This window comes from Myripristis murdjan, chromosome 9, assembly GCF_902150065.1.
Source record: "Myripristis murdjan chromosome 9, fMyrMur1.1, whole genome shotgun sequence".
Lineage (NCBI taxonomy): Eukaryota > Metazoa > Chordata > Actinopteri > Holocentriformes > Holocentridae > Myripristis > Myripristis murdjan.
Genome location: NC_043988.1, coordinates 24,347,677 through 24,361,829, shown reverse-complemented (window position 1 = coordinate 24,361,829; position 14,153 = coordinate 24,347,677). Strand labels below are relative to the sequence as shown.

General features: G+C 40.8%; 1 protein-coding gene across 5 annotated transcripts in view; it reads left to right on the top strand.

Annotated features, from left to right (window-relative positions):
- dmxl1 (Dmx like 1) overlaps window positions 1-14,153 on the top strand; it is a 63,488-nt gene that overhangs the window by 44,450 nt on the left and 4,885 nt on the right. For 3 of the 5 annotated variants that reach the window (XM_030060966.1, XM_030060967.1, XM_030060965.1), the window contains exons 34-49: window positions 1,230-1,351; window positions 2,504-2,761; window positions 3,101-3,309; window positions 3,786-3,934; window positions 4,207-4,292; window positions 4,448-4,649; window positions 5,362-5,479; window positions 5,924-5,986; window positions 7,464-7,550; window positions 9,040-9,158; window positions 9,238-9,240; window positions 10,451-10,598; window positions 12,228-12,288; window positions 12,757-12,884; window positions 13,563-13,640; window positions 13,861-13,952. In XM_030060966.1, coding sequence (XP_029916826.1) covers window positions 1,230-1,351; window positions 2,504-2,761; window positions 3,101-3,309; window positions 3,786-3,934; window positions 4,207-4,292; window positions 4,448-4,649; window positions 5,362-5,479; window positions 5,924-5,986; window positions 7,464-7,550; window positions 9,040-9,158; window positions 9,238-9,240; window positions 10,451-10,598; window positions 12,228-12,288; window positions 12,757-12,884; window positions 13,563-13,640; window positions 13,861-13,952 — 1,923 coding nt within the window. Of the gene's footprint in view, window positions 1-1,229; window positions 1,352-2,503; window positions 2,762-3,100; window positions 3,310-3,785; window positions 3,935-4,206; window positions 4,293-4,447; window positions 4,650-5,361; window positions 5,480-5,923; window positions 5,987-7,463; window positions 7,551-9,039; window positions 9,179-9,237; window positions 9,241-10,450; window positions 10,599-12,227; window positions 12,289-12,756; window positions 12,885-13,562; window positions 13,641-13,860; window positions 13,953-14,153 lie in introns of those variants that run through there. The other 2 variants (XM_030060968.1, XM_030060969.1) reach the window with 2 other exon arrangements.

Sequence of the window (14,153 nt, the reverse complement as noted above, 5' to 3'; positions counted from 1 at the left end):
GAACGCTCATTCATTATTCTAGCTGAATGACCAAACAGTTACACCTTCTCCTGATTTACTGGCAAATTGGCTGACTTTGTACAGCATGCTCTCTGCCCGTGGTATTTCAAACCTTGGGGATGTGATTGAATAAGCACTGGGTTTTACATCTTCCTCACTGGAATAACATATGCATGCTAACACACATGCAGACACACACACCCACTCAACCCAGAGCCATCTATCTTGTACTATTGGGAGTTATGCAGCCTAACTAAATTAGCAAGGCTATTTCTAATTTAACACTGTCTTTGTTATGGTAATTATGATATAAGCTCCTACATTTTCCTCTTGAGTGAGTGAATGTTTTAGAAGGAATTCGAAGATGTTAGGTTGCTCGGGTTCAGTGTTTTTTTTTTTTTTTTTTTTTTTTAATCGAAGTTGGCAGCATCCATGTTACGCTCTTTTTATCTCTGTTTTCATGTCAGCTGCTGTTTGATTTAGCTGACCTTTATGAAAGCATGCTTGTTAATAGGTCCATCTGCATAAAACCTAAGAGCACTGGGGATTACCTGTTCACTCTGGGTGGAGTGTGAGTGAACAGAAGATGTGAATATCGGGGTTGAATGGGACATAAGAAGGGCAGGAAGGACCAAAGTGACTGTCATTTTCTTCTGAATGATATTCCGCTCCACTTTTGAATTCCTTCAGATGGAGAGGCAATTTTTTTGGTCAGTGGCTTAAAAGGGAATTTATTGGATGTTAGAAAGAAATGTAGAGTCAGTGGTGGGTTGAATATTCTGTATTTCCTATTTAAAATTTTTTTAAAAAAATAACTGAGAACCTATCCAAGTATCAGTTGTCATCTTCTGTGTGCTGAAGAAAAGCCTTGATGTGAGAACATAGTTGTGGCACTTCCTTTATCCTAAAGATGTTCTGTATTTCTTCACTATAATCTACTTCAGATAGGCAGCTAACTTACCGTGCAGCCCATTAGCATTTCATGTCTTGGCATAACAGAGTTTGACAGTGCTGCTGCTTTCTATTTTCTATTTCATATAAAAAAAAAAAACCTGAAGCAATACCAAGCAAAGTTAGAACATTTACAGCTCTTGACATTATCTGTTTACACTGACTAACCCTGTTTTAGATTTGTACTTTTCAGTGCAGTGTTACATGTTTAATGTATATGTTTTTATCTGTGCCTTCATACTGTGTGTGTGTGTGTGTGTGTGTTGTATCTTCCACAGCCATGTGAACCATTTCACAGGGATTGTGTATCAAAGTGTGCTGTTGTCTCAGAAGCAGCCAATCAGAACAGTCAGCATGGAAGAGACGGTTCTGCCCAACACTTCTCCTGCACAGTGGCCTGGTAAATCAACTAAACCGATTGTCTTTAATAATACTAATAATAGCTGCATTTTTCTCAGTATTTTCAAAATAGAAATACATATTCTTAAGAAATGTCACAAATATGTTTATGATTATGCATAACAGCAAATGAGTTCACTTTTATTCCTATGGGTAAGGGTTTATTCAGATGGTGACTTGATTTTTTATATGTGTGTGTGTGTGTGTGTGTGTGTAGTTTTGTTCATTTGTACTTTTTTAGGTTCATGAGGCTAATAATAACTGACTATTGAAATCTCATTTAGTGACTCAAAGCTAAATTCATTATGTTGTTGAAACACACAGCAAATACAGCACATCTCAAAGGAAGAACCCCAATATTTGCACCAGTCTCAACTGTAATCACAATGAGGGTCAGGTAATCAAGGTGGGGATGCAGACCAGAGCGTTTTGTTTTTGGCTGGAGCTGGTGGTAAATCATCCTTTACCTTGTAAACCAGCGATTAAGGTGCTTGTTATAAAAACCATTTTAGCCTATGTAATGTGGTTGTAACGATATTGTACCAAAATGGAAAGATTGTATAAAGTTTACACAATGCACATTTGTACTGCAGAGCATTCAACACTGCTTTTGATAAATAATATTAGGCCTAATAATCAACTTTTACACAAGCTTTCTGTCGCAGCAATTTAAAACTTTACAAGAACATTGGCCCTAAGTCTCACTCAGTTTTTTTGTTTTTTTGTGTGTTTGTTTTTTTGTTTGTTTTCAAGCTCAAATGTAATACAAACTTGACTGTGCCCTAAAAACTGAGGTGCAACCTGAACCATGAAAAAGCTGAACTGTTATGGTACACCCCTACTATGTAACGCCATAAGATCCAAGCTTGTCAATCACTATAATTAGTGTTTGGCTGCTGCTTAGTATGTTTATACAACCGTGAATCTGTCATATCCTCTGCCCTCCATGCTTCTCGCCTCCTACACTCCTCTTCCTCCATCCAACCCCCCTTTCCTGCCTCCCTGCTTCCTTTAATCCCTCTTCTACCTCCATTGCCTCTACTTTCCATGCCTTCCTTACCTTTCTCTACCCTCCTCCACACACTTATACACCTATCTCTCCTCTTTCCTCTCTCCTCTTCCTTTGCTCCTTTACTCCTATTCCTCTCTCCAGGTATTGCCTCTCTGATCCGTCTGTTGAGCTCAGCGGGCGAGGAAAGCCAGCCCGGCTTATCTGTGTTGCTCTGTGAGATCCTGACTGCTGTCTTCCTCAGCTTGTTCGTTCACGGCATGGCCACCCACTCCAGCAACGAGCTGTTCCGCATCATAGCCCACCCCCTCAACAGCAAGCTGTGGGTGGCGGTGTTCGGAGGAGGGGCCCGGACCCCTGTCATAGAGAAACCCAACAGCCCTGCAAAATCACCTCCGCCAGGTTGGTAGAGGTTTTTTGTTTTGTCTGTCTGTTTCTGAGTAGTGAATGGTGGAGGGTGTCTGATGTAACAATACTGAAACTTCGGTAAATTTGACAAAATATAGGTAAATTACACAACAGATCGAAAAAAAGTTCAGTATTAGATGATGATGTAATTATCAAAAGTATCAGAAGTTCAGATAAGTTGAGAACTTCAAAGTGTTGTTACCTGTTAGGCTTTGCATATGGCCTATGTATGTTATGAAAATGCATGAGAGGGTGTGGCTGTGATGCCATCCCACATCAATCAGCGACAAGACATTCAGCTCTCCTGATTTAAGCTTTGTGTGGTCCCTCCAGCCTCGCCAGCCAACGAGAGCTTGGACAGGAAGTCCAGGCGTTTCAGGCTTCTGTCGTCACGCAGCAGCTCCAAGGAGGAGGCAGGACCGGAGAGGGAGAGGGAGGGGCCAGCCAGTCCCAAGCCTGTAGTGGAGCAAGAAGCTGCCTCCATCTTTAAAGAACGTTTTGTCCATCCAGAACTCAGCATTTGGGACTATTTGATCGCCAAGGTAACCCAGAATGAAAGGATCCTGTCGTTTTATGTTATATAACAAAACAGGAGCCTTTTCTTATGGTTACCCTATCATTTGTTTCTATCTGTACCATGAAAAATATGAAATTCATATTATATTGTGGCTAGAATATTTCAGCTTATCACTGTTAGTGTTTCACCTTTTGTTTTGTATTGTATGGTCATTGTGGTTCCAGTTTATAACCCGTGGAAATAATGTTGTGAGTCAAAATCATCTAATTAAACTGTGTGAACCGCTGTAGTCATTAAAAGACAAGCTGGCTGGCAACAAAATACTAATTATGAATTTGATGGTTTGAGCTTTTGAAATGTTGTTTGATCAAAATGAGCTGTGTATCTTACCTGTTTTAAACTATGAGCTAGCCAGTGTACCCATGCGCGTTACAAATCACGTTCACAAGCTCAGTCCTTCATTGTTATTGTTGTTGTCGCTCCGCATCCTGTATCTTTTAGCCAAGCCTGCCACCATCAGAAAGCAGAGTTGAGTATGACTCAGAGGAGAGCCAAGGCAGTCAGGATGAAGATGAAGACGACGACGAGTACGGAGACATGTTTGACCCCAACTCTGCACTGACCGAGCATTCTAACCACAATTCATACAGGTACACAAATTCTTTGAATAGCATAGCACAGAGGGGGCTGTAACCCCTGAAAAACTGTCTTCACTACTCCAAAGTAGCAATAGATGCTGAAGGAAAATTGGAGTTAATTATTACCTTTGGAGCTAATAAGCTGTGGCACCGTGCGGCATCATAAGCCAAATTGCATATAGTAAAAGCACGGCAATGTCTGGTTGGAGGGAGGAAACCTTCCATTCAAACTCAGTTGGCTCTCCTTAAACAACTACATATAATGGCCTCCCCTGTCCTTCCAGTTGGTGTTTGATGCGTCTGGCAATGGTTCAGCTAGTGCTGGGCAATCTCAAGTCCTTCTACCCGATGGCAGGACACGATCTATTAGGTAAACACTAAAATACATTACACACTATCCTCTGACATAGTAATGTGTGGTACTTAGACAAGTGCTGCAACATTTTTCACTGCCTGTTTTAAGTGATTTTTTTTCTCCCTCATTTTTCTCCCCCTATTTGTGCACACTTGCCTCTGCTTACCCAGATCTGCCCGTTGGCTCTCCCCTGTGCCATGCGGTGCTAAAGACTCTGCAGCGCTGGGAGCAGGTGCTACAGAAGAGACTGGAGATCTTTGGAGGCCCCCCTTCAAAGTACATTTCTACACACCTGCACGATGAAACATCCACCCCTGGCCCTGCCCTCCTTAGACACAAGGCTCTGTTCGAACCATCCAACACGCCATTCAGGTAAATCCATGGACCTGGGTCTGCTCATATTCAGGCCAATTAATAATAGTTTGTAAGATGAAGGGCTAACTCACTACTAGAGAAATGTTCTTGCATTCAGTCTGCACTGGAATAATGCAGAAATATTTCTAAATGAAATAGAAGATTAACTTACATTTTGAATTAATTAAATTCAAGCCTTGCCAGCCATAAGATGTTTGTGTGTGTGCACATTTTAGCTCCTATAGCTATGGATGCATTCTTGTTTACCAGATAAAAGCTATGGTTTAAAAAAACAAACAAAAAATCAAGCCTTCTGACAAATCAGTTTTTAAACATGGAGACTTAATGTTATCATAATGCTGGGCGTTTCATTTCAACTTGCCTTTGGCACATGATGAGCAGAGCCTTTACAGCGCAAAAAAAAGTGCTCTTCAGAATCTCTCTTGATTCAAGGGTCTATCTTTGAGCAGTGGCGACCTGCTGTAGCCCTCCACATAGCTCTTCCATTGGGATTTATTGTTCTTGGATGAACATTGGTTGTGTGCATTTGATGCATTTTGCCTAAAGCACCAGATATGTGGAGTTTTCAGATAAGCACCAATGGCACAAATCATTGTTGAATAGGGAAATTTTGTGAGCACAGTTCATTGTGCTTCAGTGAACTGATATAACTGCTTTAATGAGTGTTAACATGCAGGAGTTTTTTTTTTTTTTTTTTTTGGCCTTCCAGGTCTAACCACCATTCGGCACTGCCAGTGAAGCGTCTGTGGCAGTTTCTGGTTAAGCAGGAAGAAATCCAGGAGACTTTCATTAGAAATATCTTCACCAAGAAACGTGAACAGAATGAGGTAGAGGTTTTGCATCATGCTACTCTGCTGCATGAACTCTATGTATTACCCAGCTATAGAGCTCTCTTGCACATTGCATTACTTGTCACTGAATAACAAATTTAACTATTTTGTAATGTTAAAATCCACAACACATCTTTTGTATCCACCCCCAGGCAAACTGTGTCATCATTGCTCCTAAATCCCTGTTGGCGCATTTATGCTTTTTGTTCCGCATGCCAACCACATATATTCATACTCTCTCTTGTTGCATTACAATGCTTTCGTTTGGTCAGATAATTCTATTAATTCAGCCTGGTCGATTAACAACCTAATAATACAGCCTGTGTGTGTGTGTGTGTTTGACTGCATGGTTCATCACCGGTTATTGTTTTGTATGTTTGTGATTTGTGATTTGTGTGTGTCTACCCTGTGCATTGTGCTGCTTCCCCCCAATAATCAAAGTCGGTTGAGGACCAGACTGACAAAATGAAATGTTCAGGGATGGACGAGGCAGGAAACAATCAGGTACCGCTGCTTTGCATTAGTTATGGCTTCTGGTGGTGGGATGGGGAGGATGGTGGTGGTAGATGTGGGCATGCGAGGTGGGGGTTTAAATCCTGGCAAATGAATGGCTGTCAAGTAAAGCCATGCCATTTTCTGATTTGTAAAGTCTCACTTTAATATTATATTTTGCATCTCACTGGTACCTCTAAATGATCTATCATTAAACATAATTTTACATATACTAGCCTGCAACAGAAAATGACACTATTTTATTTAAGAATTATTTAAACATGTTCTCAAAAATGTGCTTTGATATTTTGTATTGAATATTTAAACAAAGAGTATTCAGTTTAAATATTGAAACATTTTGAAGTGTATCTTATCATGTTTTAGTGTGAAAAGTATATTAAGTTAGATATGGGAACATACTCATAATGTGGCTTGTATTTGCCTTATAAAGTAGTTGACAGCTAGAATTATATAATCTAAGAGACATTAAAATTATATTTGACAGAATTGTGTGTGTGTGTTCTGAGCCATGAACACTGTATATTCAAGTCTTGGCTCTAAATCTTACATTTAGCTGTCAGAGTATTCTTGTGTGGTGGAGCCATAAATCTTACATTGCACTGTACATTGATGCTTCATAGAGGTTTGCTAATCTTTTGGTTCTCTCTTTGCAAGCTACCACATTGTAGCCACTCTGCTTGGCTCAGCGTTAATTAACCCAGTCTCTCAGAGGACATGCTATGAAGCTGAATAGCTTCTGATTAATGGGCCAACACTGTCGCAGTGAATCCGCATCCCACAGGGATTATGCGCTCTGTGCAAATGGCAAACCACCATATTTAGATTTCTATAAGTTGAGTTTTACTTTATTCCATCTGACAGACAAAGACATGGTCTTTTCCCCTTGAATAAGCGCAATAAAGACTTAATTCAATCTCATGCTCCAAGAATGCCTGCCTCACTTTAAATAACTTCTGCATCAAATTGTAACATCTCTATACAATATGCAGTACCATGGCCTATTCTGCAACTGCATGCATCCCATAGGATTTCTGTGGTACAGTGTGTGCTCACACTCACTGCTGAAGAATTGTTTGTAGTTGTGCTAACAGCACTAACCAAGTTATGTTGGTTGCTGTAGGCTTAACAGTGTGGCCTTATGCATTACACATGTCCTTTTCTAACCCCTCCGGCAAGCCACATACATAAATGCACAGTAAACATATCATGACACACATTACTTTGCAAATAAAGAATAGACTTTGATTGAAATGTAGCTGTTATAAGATCTGTCTTTTACAGCATTAATGTTCATTCATAAGTTCCTCTTGTGGGTGCTCTCAGGTCATTGTCTCTATTTTGTTCGGCAGGAGGAAATGTATCAGATGTTAGACCTATAATTTGTCTGCAGAAATGATCACCCAGGTGTCATCGGTAATAATTGGTGGAACTGCATGGTGGTGATTTGTGTTCATGATCCACTCTGCAGATTGAGGCAGATCTGGGATACCCTGGCGGAAAGGCACGCATCATCCACAAGGAGTCTGACATCATCACAGCATTTGCGATCAACAAGGTACAGCTCCTTTACACAGATCTCAGTCATTGATTTTATAATTGATCAGTAATCATCCAGTGTAATATTCTCTACACCTGTATATATTTTTGTTCATTGTTGTCATTTTTCCTCTATTAATGGGTAATATTCTCTACACCTGTATATATTTTGGTATATTGTTGTTATTTTTCTCTATTAATGACTTTCAGTTTTTCTCATTAGTGCAATTAGTCAGGGTCCAGCAGAGAACAGTGTGCGTATTGTATAAATAAGAGCCCCGTTTCTTTAATTTCCATATATATACACACCGACCTTCAATAGAAACTCGCCACATTTGGTTGCCTGGGAAACCCTAAACCTGAGCTACTATAACACAGCATTTTAATTAGATTCCAAGCAATTATGCATGTATGTTTTCTTTATCATTTTCACGTTTTTCGTCTTTATCCTTTGTACTGGTAGTTTTCTTCTTATTATTCACCCTCTTCTCCCGTTATTCTTCTCCTGTTTCTTTCTTCTTTTCATTACTGTTACCTTGGGTTTCAATGGAGACCTTTTCTGAACCAGCCTCTAAATACTGCTGCAGAGGGCTTCTACCCTGCCACAAAGGAAAGGCAATACTAAATATAGATATAGAATATGTAGATACGTTCAGATGGCTTCAGTCCATAAATATTAAAGTCGTTACTGATATTCATGAATGCGGTGTTGTATTGTTCAAGCTCGACATCCTGCTGCTGGAGAGCAGCTGAAAAACTGACATCACTGTGTTCCACTTTCCACTAAATAGGTTAGGTGAGCCATTGTACCTGAGGGAGTAACAATTCTAGCAGGTCAATTGCATGAGTTCCAGAGCTGCTCAGTGATTACCTGAATACTTGGTAGCATAAAGAAATGCTTTAAACGTGTTCATTGTGATGGTAATCTTAAGTAAGAAGTGGTAATTCATCATAAGCCATTTCCCTCACACCTGCAAATCTCACCTTGAGAAATTTTCTTTTACGCAAAAGTTCCAAATCCCAGTGCTTTATCCCCGCTGAGCAGAGTAACCATGCCGTCTGCTCCTTTTTGATGTTTTTCAACTGGATTTGTCCTTGTTTGATATAGGAAGAGCTTCACACAGTGATGCTCTTGGTTGGATGTACTGTTTTATTTCAAGGAAGGCAGCGGTGCTGGCCTGTTTAAGCTCCCTCGCCAGTGATCAAAGCAAGGCACACCTCAGGTCATCATTAAACACAGAGAGCTGGATGATTCTGTGACCCTAGGCTAAATGCAGGATGGGAATGCTTTTTTTTTTTCCTATCCTCACACTCTTGCGGTCCTTTTAACTTGCCTGACTATAAAATTGTTTTCTGTGTTTCTGCTTGTATGTGTGACCCGTGGTTGCTGCTCCTGTCTGACTCTCCTCTTTGTTACTCCACTCACTCTCTGTTTCTCGCCTCTTCCTCCTCCTCCGTCTTCTCTCTCTGTCTCTCTCTCTGTCTCTCTCTCTCTCTCTGTTTCCCAGGCAAATCGTAATTGTTTAGTCATGGCCTCCACTCATGACATTCAGGAGCTGGACGTGTCATCCATCTTGGCCACACAGATCTTAACATGGATCGATGATGACGAGGCCGAGGCTAAAGGGTAAGAGAGCAGGCGGGTGGGTGTGAGTATGTATGTGTCATTGTGTGCATGTGTGTGAATACATAGTTGCAGATGTCAGTGGGTAAAAGAGCACTTCATATCACCTTTTCAACTTTACACCCCCAGGACCACATTTCGTGTGGGTGTGGTAGTTTGGATTGTCAGTTTATGTGATTCTGTATTGTGTGTTTTTAACTGGCCAGTCAGCTTTGTTATTTATCTGAGTAACGGAGTAGTGTACAGTTTAAAGTGGAATGTTTTGCAAAGCTTCTGTTAATGAAATACTTCAGTACTAGTGACTGTGAAGATAAAGTAGCACAGTTATTCATCTTTAAGATCAGATGCTCTTGTGAGATTCTGTTCTGTTTATTATTTCTGAGTACCACAACCTGTTAATTAAGTTGTTGAAACACTCGCTGCAAGGCACATTGGCTTAAGTGATGGTCAGTGTTTAATTTAATTGCTGCTGTTATTGTTTTGAGAAGCAACGCTCAGAATAACTTAGCCAGCACACCTTTTTTTCTGTGTTTGTTTTTTCAAGAGTTTCCACCGTAAACATGGAGGATTTATTTGTGTATTTATTTATTTATGTTGATATTTTCTGTCATTTTTAAATCACTTCATGCACATGCTGGACTTTTCAGCATAACTCACCATTAATTGAGGGATATTCAATAATATTGAAGTAGTATAACAAATGAAATTATGAGTTGCCACTTATAGGAAGTAGTAATAAAATAATAATCACATCATAACTATATAATCACACTATATTGTTAATGATCAACATTTTCCCAACACTGGCGCAAGTATGTGTTTTAACTCTTGTGTATGTGTTGCTGTCTTTATACCTCCATGGTGTTGCTGCTGAAGAGGCAGAGTATTGTGTGATGAAACAAAGTGAACTTCTATCCGTATTTGTCCTTGTCCTTGTCCTACATACGGAGCCATAATTCCTGCCACACATGCCCACAGTGCAAACAAAAGACCAGATGCCTTGTTAACAAGGCAACAAGACACTTGGCTTCATCCTTGCTTAATGGAGTTATTTTTCTTACCAGGAGATGGATAATGATACCTTGTTTATTGAAATTCTCATTAAGTGTCCCTTGTTGTTTCTCTCATGACAGCCGTGATGTCGGTCTTTAACAGGGGAAAAAATTCCAACACCGGAGACAAAATGAAACAATAATTAAAATTATCTTGCCCACTAAACACTCATTAAAGATATCCTAATTGTGTTGCCACATCATTAAAATGTATTATAAGTATTGTTGTCTGCCTCTGTTTAGTGGTGGTGGTGATGATTTCCTGGTGGTCCATACGCGCGATGACTTTGCCGCCCTCCATGGCACCACGCCCTACACCCACAGCAGCCCCGGCACACCCATCAACATGCCATGGTTAGGGGGCTTGCAGACGGGCAGAGGTGCAGCCGTGGTGAGCCTCTCTCTTGTGCAGCCCACATCTCTGAAGCAACACATATGATCACTTGAAATGGTTTCAGGCACTTGTGGTATATCAAGTTTTTTCAGGATTGAAAGATTTTTGGATATCCTGTTTAGGTTTAATTATAACACCTTTCCCCCACTCTTCCCTTTCTTGATTTACTGTGTTATTATCCTGATCACTCGCCTGCCTCAGATTATGTTTGCACAGATAGTAAACACTGCCAAAGCCTTAGCATACTCGATCTTAACAGCTTTTCTGGAATTAACTGACCTTGTCTGTTGCTCTGCAACTAATCGGGGTGTCTCAAAAGTCCCAACCTCAGACCTGCTTTGTACTCAAAACAAAATCCTCAGTGCTGCTGAAAGGGTTTTAATTAATAATTCATTTTTGTCTTGGCTCAGTTTGCCAAAAGCATCATGGCTCAAACATAAGCTCCCCTCATTGACTTACAAAGGAACTAAGATGTTTTTTGTTGCTACAGTGCTTGTGAGACACTAGGCTGTCTCTCCTTGCACAGTCGCTTTTTTTCTGTCAGAGTTTGGAAAGGCACTTTGATGTCGTTGACTGTAGCTGACAACCAGGAGGCAGCAGTGGGGACTTTGAATTGGTTCTGATGGTAGCAGTGTCTTCGTGAATCAAGCAATTGTGAGTCATATTTGCTGATATCGTCCAGCTATGTCATTGCCCCTAATGAGCAGACTGCACACCAAGAGCTGCTCTGCTTCCTAATTATTAAACAGCAAGTTAAGCCTAATGCTCAAACTTTGACCAGAATACAGTTGAACACACTGATAAATCTAATCCTTCCTTGGTAGCTGTCAGTGTTACTGATTTTAATACAGCACAACAAATGGGAGCTGACCTGTAATTTAACTATACAGAATCTATCACTTAGTATCTATATATACTGTTGCTTAAACGAAGCATTAAGGGCAGTTTATAATCTGGCAATTTGTGATAGCCTGATTGACAGCGCTACAACGTTGCCAACACTCCATCATCGCTTTGTTTTGATTTTGGACGCTGTGGCACATACTAAAAACAAACATACGAGCAATTAGAGCTCTGCTTTTAATCTGCCCCCTGAGTGTCATACAGGCAGGGATTCAAGATCATTTTATGTATTAAATTCTCAAGAAATTTCTGATTCAGTCTAGCTGATTTGGCTGTTACAAAAGATGAGAATTTTATTGACGTTGGGAAGAAGGCTCTGCTGTTGCCATGACAACTGATGAAGCAATGGGGTCAAAGTTCAAGTCAGCTGACGTCTCAGTGATGAATGCAACAACCATAGCAACAATAATGACAGCATCGCTTGAAGTATAAATCAAATGTCATCACGACCGACCATAAAATATGGCTTTCGCCAGTGGCAGCCTCTGCAAATCGGCAGACTGTAAATCGACCTTTTAGCCTGATGATACACATTATAGTTGTTCTTCTGACTTTTGAATCTGTTCGAGGGAGCTGTTTAACTCATTGCCAGTGCCGACACCAGAATTTTCCTCTGTCTTTTCAAGGGCCGTTGTTCACCAAAATCAAATGCTGCATTTATTTTCTAAAAATGTAGCTTCATTTAGTATCCTCATCTTCCTCCTCCTCACTTTTTTCTACCAGCTGATCAAGAGGAACATCAACAACGTGAGAAGGATGACCTCTCATCCCACACTGCCTTACTGTAAGTATCTTAGTGATGATTGTTAGTTGATTTTAAGAATCACGACCTTTGAAGGTTGTATCTACACATCATATTTCCCATGTTAACACAGCCTTTAGGGGAGGATTACATCAGCCAGGAAGTTTCTCTTATCTGGATGCTTAGCAAAGTTTGCAAAGTTTTTTCTTGTGGTCCTGCTGCTGCTGTTGATTTAGAAAAGGCTGAGTGAGCCCTATTTGTTACAACCATGTGTTTTCCACTAAAACGAATTCAGTGGTGAGCTGTTTGGGAGGAATCATTCCCAGCAGGTCATAACAATGTCGTCTGAAAAGTCTGTGAATCACATATTCCCCCTATCGATAATACAGTAGAAGATTTTGGCAAACAGTGAAATACCAGGGCACCATGTTGGGACCAGAGCCTCCATCAGAATGTTTTTGATGCTGAGTGGCACCGATGTAACGTTTTCTTTGCCCTGTTGTTTTTCAGACCTGACGGGAGCACAAGATGGCAGTGTGAGGATGTTTGAGTGGGGTCACTCCCAGCAGATCATCTGCTTCAGAAGCCCAGGGAACTCAAGAGTCACCAGAATACGATTCAACCACCAGGGAAACAAGGTTACAAAGTTATACACACAGACAGCGAATGGGAGGTTGAATGATGTGAACAGTTAACTACCACCATACAGATGTCACGCTATATTTAGGGTTGCAACATGACTGAGTTGTGCTGTGAGCCTGTCAGATTCAGCAACGTTTTCACACTTTCTCTCACAACTCTGCCATTCAGGCACAAACCGCAGCAGGGAGTTTTACTTCAGCACACATCAGCCCTCATCTGAGTGATTCCACCACCCTGAACTCAGGCATTTGCCTCAAGCTAATAATTTTCTCAGACAGTGCCGCTCCTGTGCTAGTAATGCCTTATCTGTCTGTCCTGGGCAAAAGAGTGGAATAGCCTTAAAATACTGGAAAGAGAGGGCATGAGGAGCACTCGGTGTTAGTTATGTAAGAGGTGCTTTTGAAGCTGTTGAAGTGTCTGGGAAGATAAATCAAGCACACCACAAGTCACTCAGAGGTAGTAATGGTTCTCAGTGGGTGCTCTTCCTGTGCAAATGATTTTCAGTCCAGGCAAAATAGTCGAATGTGCTTTAACCTTCTGAAAGCAAATCCTTATGTAAGTGATGTTTTCACTTTGCAGATTTGTTTGAAGAGTCCAGCAAAATAAAGCATTCGACTGTTTTCAGACTTGCTCTCTCCCATATCTTACACCTGTTTTCTGATTGTGTTGTGTAGTTCGGTATCGTAGATGCTGATGGAGGGTTGAGTCTCTGGCAGACCAACACCAGTGGGAATGCACCCAAACCCTATCTGGTAAGAAACTCGCAAGGCTCATTGATATGCAGCCCCACCCCTTTCCCTCCATATCCCTCTTTCTTTTATTTATCCCGTTCATCTCTCTTTAACGTCTCTCTCCCCTCTTAGTGTCTTCTTGCTTTCCTCCCGTCATTTTCATTCCTCTTGTTTACTTGGATCTTGTGTCTCTGTATTACTGTCACTATTACTGAGGGCCCTGCTTATTTCTCTTTGCCAGACGTTGCAGTGCCACAATAAGACAGCTCATGACTTTGTGTTCGTCGGCTCCTCCTCTCTCATTGCCACTGCGGGCCTTTCAACAGACAACAGGTACAAGAGAATAGACGCAGGATTTAATCTCCAATTGCCTTCCCAAATTGTGTCTAAGTGCTTAATTCCATGTCATGAATTCCTAATTAAACACTGACCTTCTTTCCATTCAGCTCCACTGCACTGTGACCAGCTTGGGTATTGACATGTTGTTAAAGCTGAGCATTGACTGGATGTATAGTAATGCAGTGATTTTTGTGT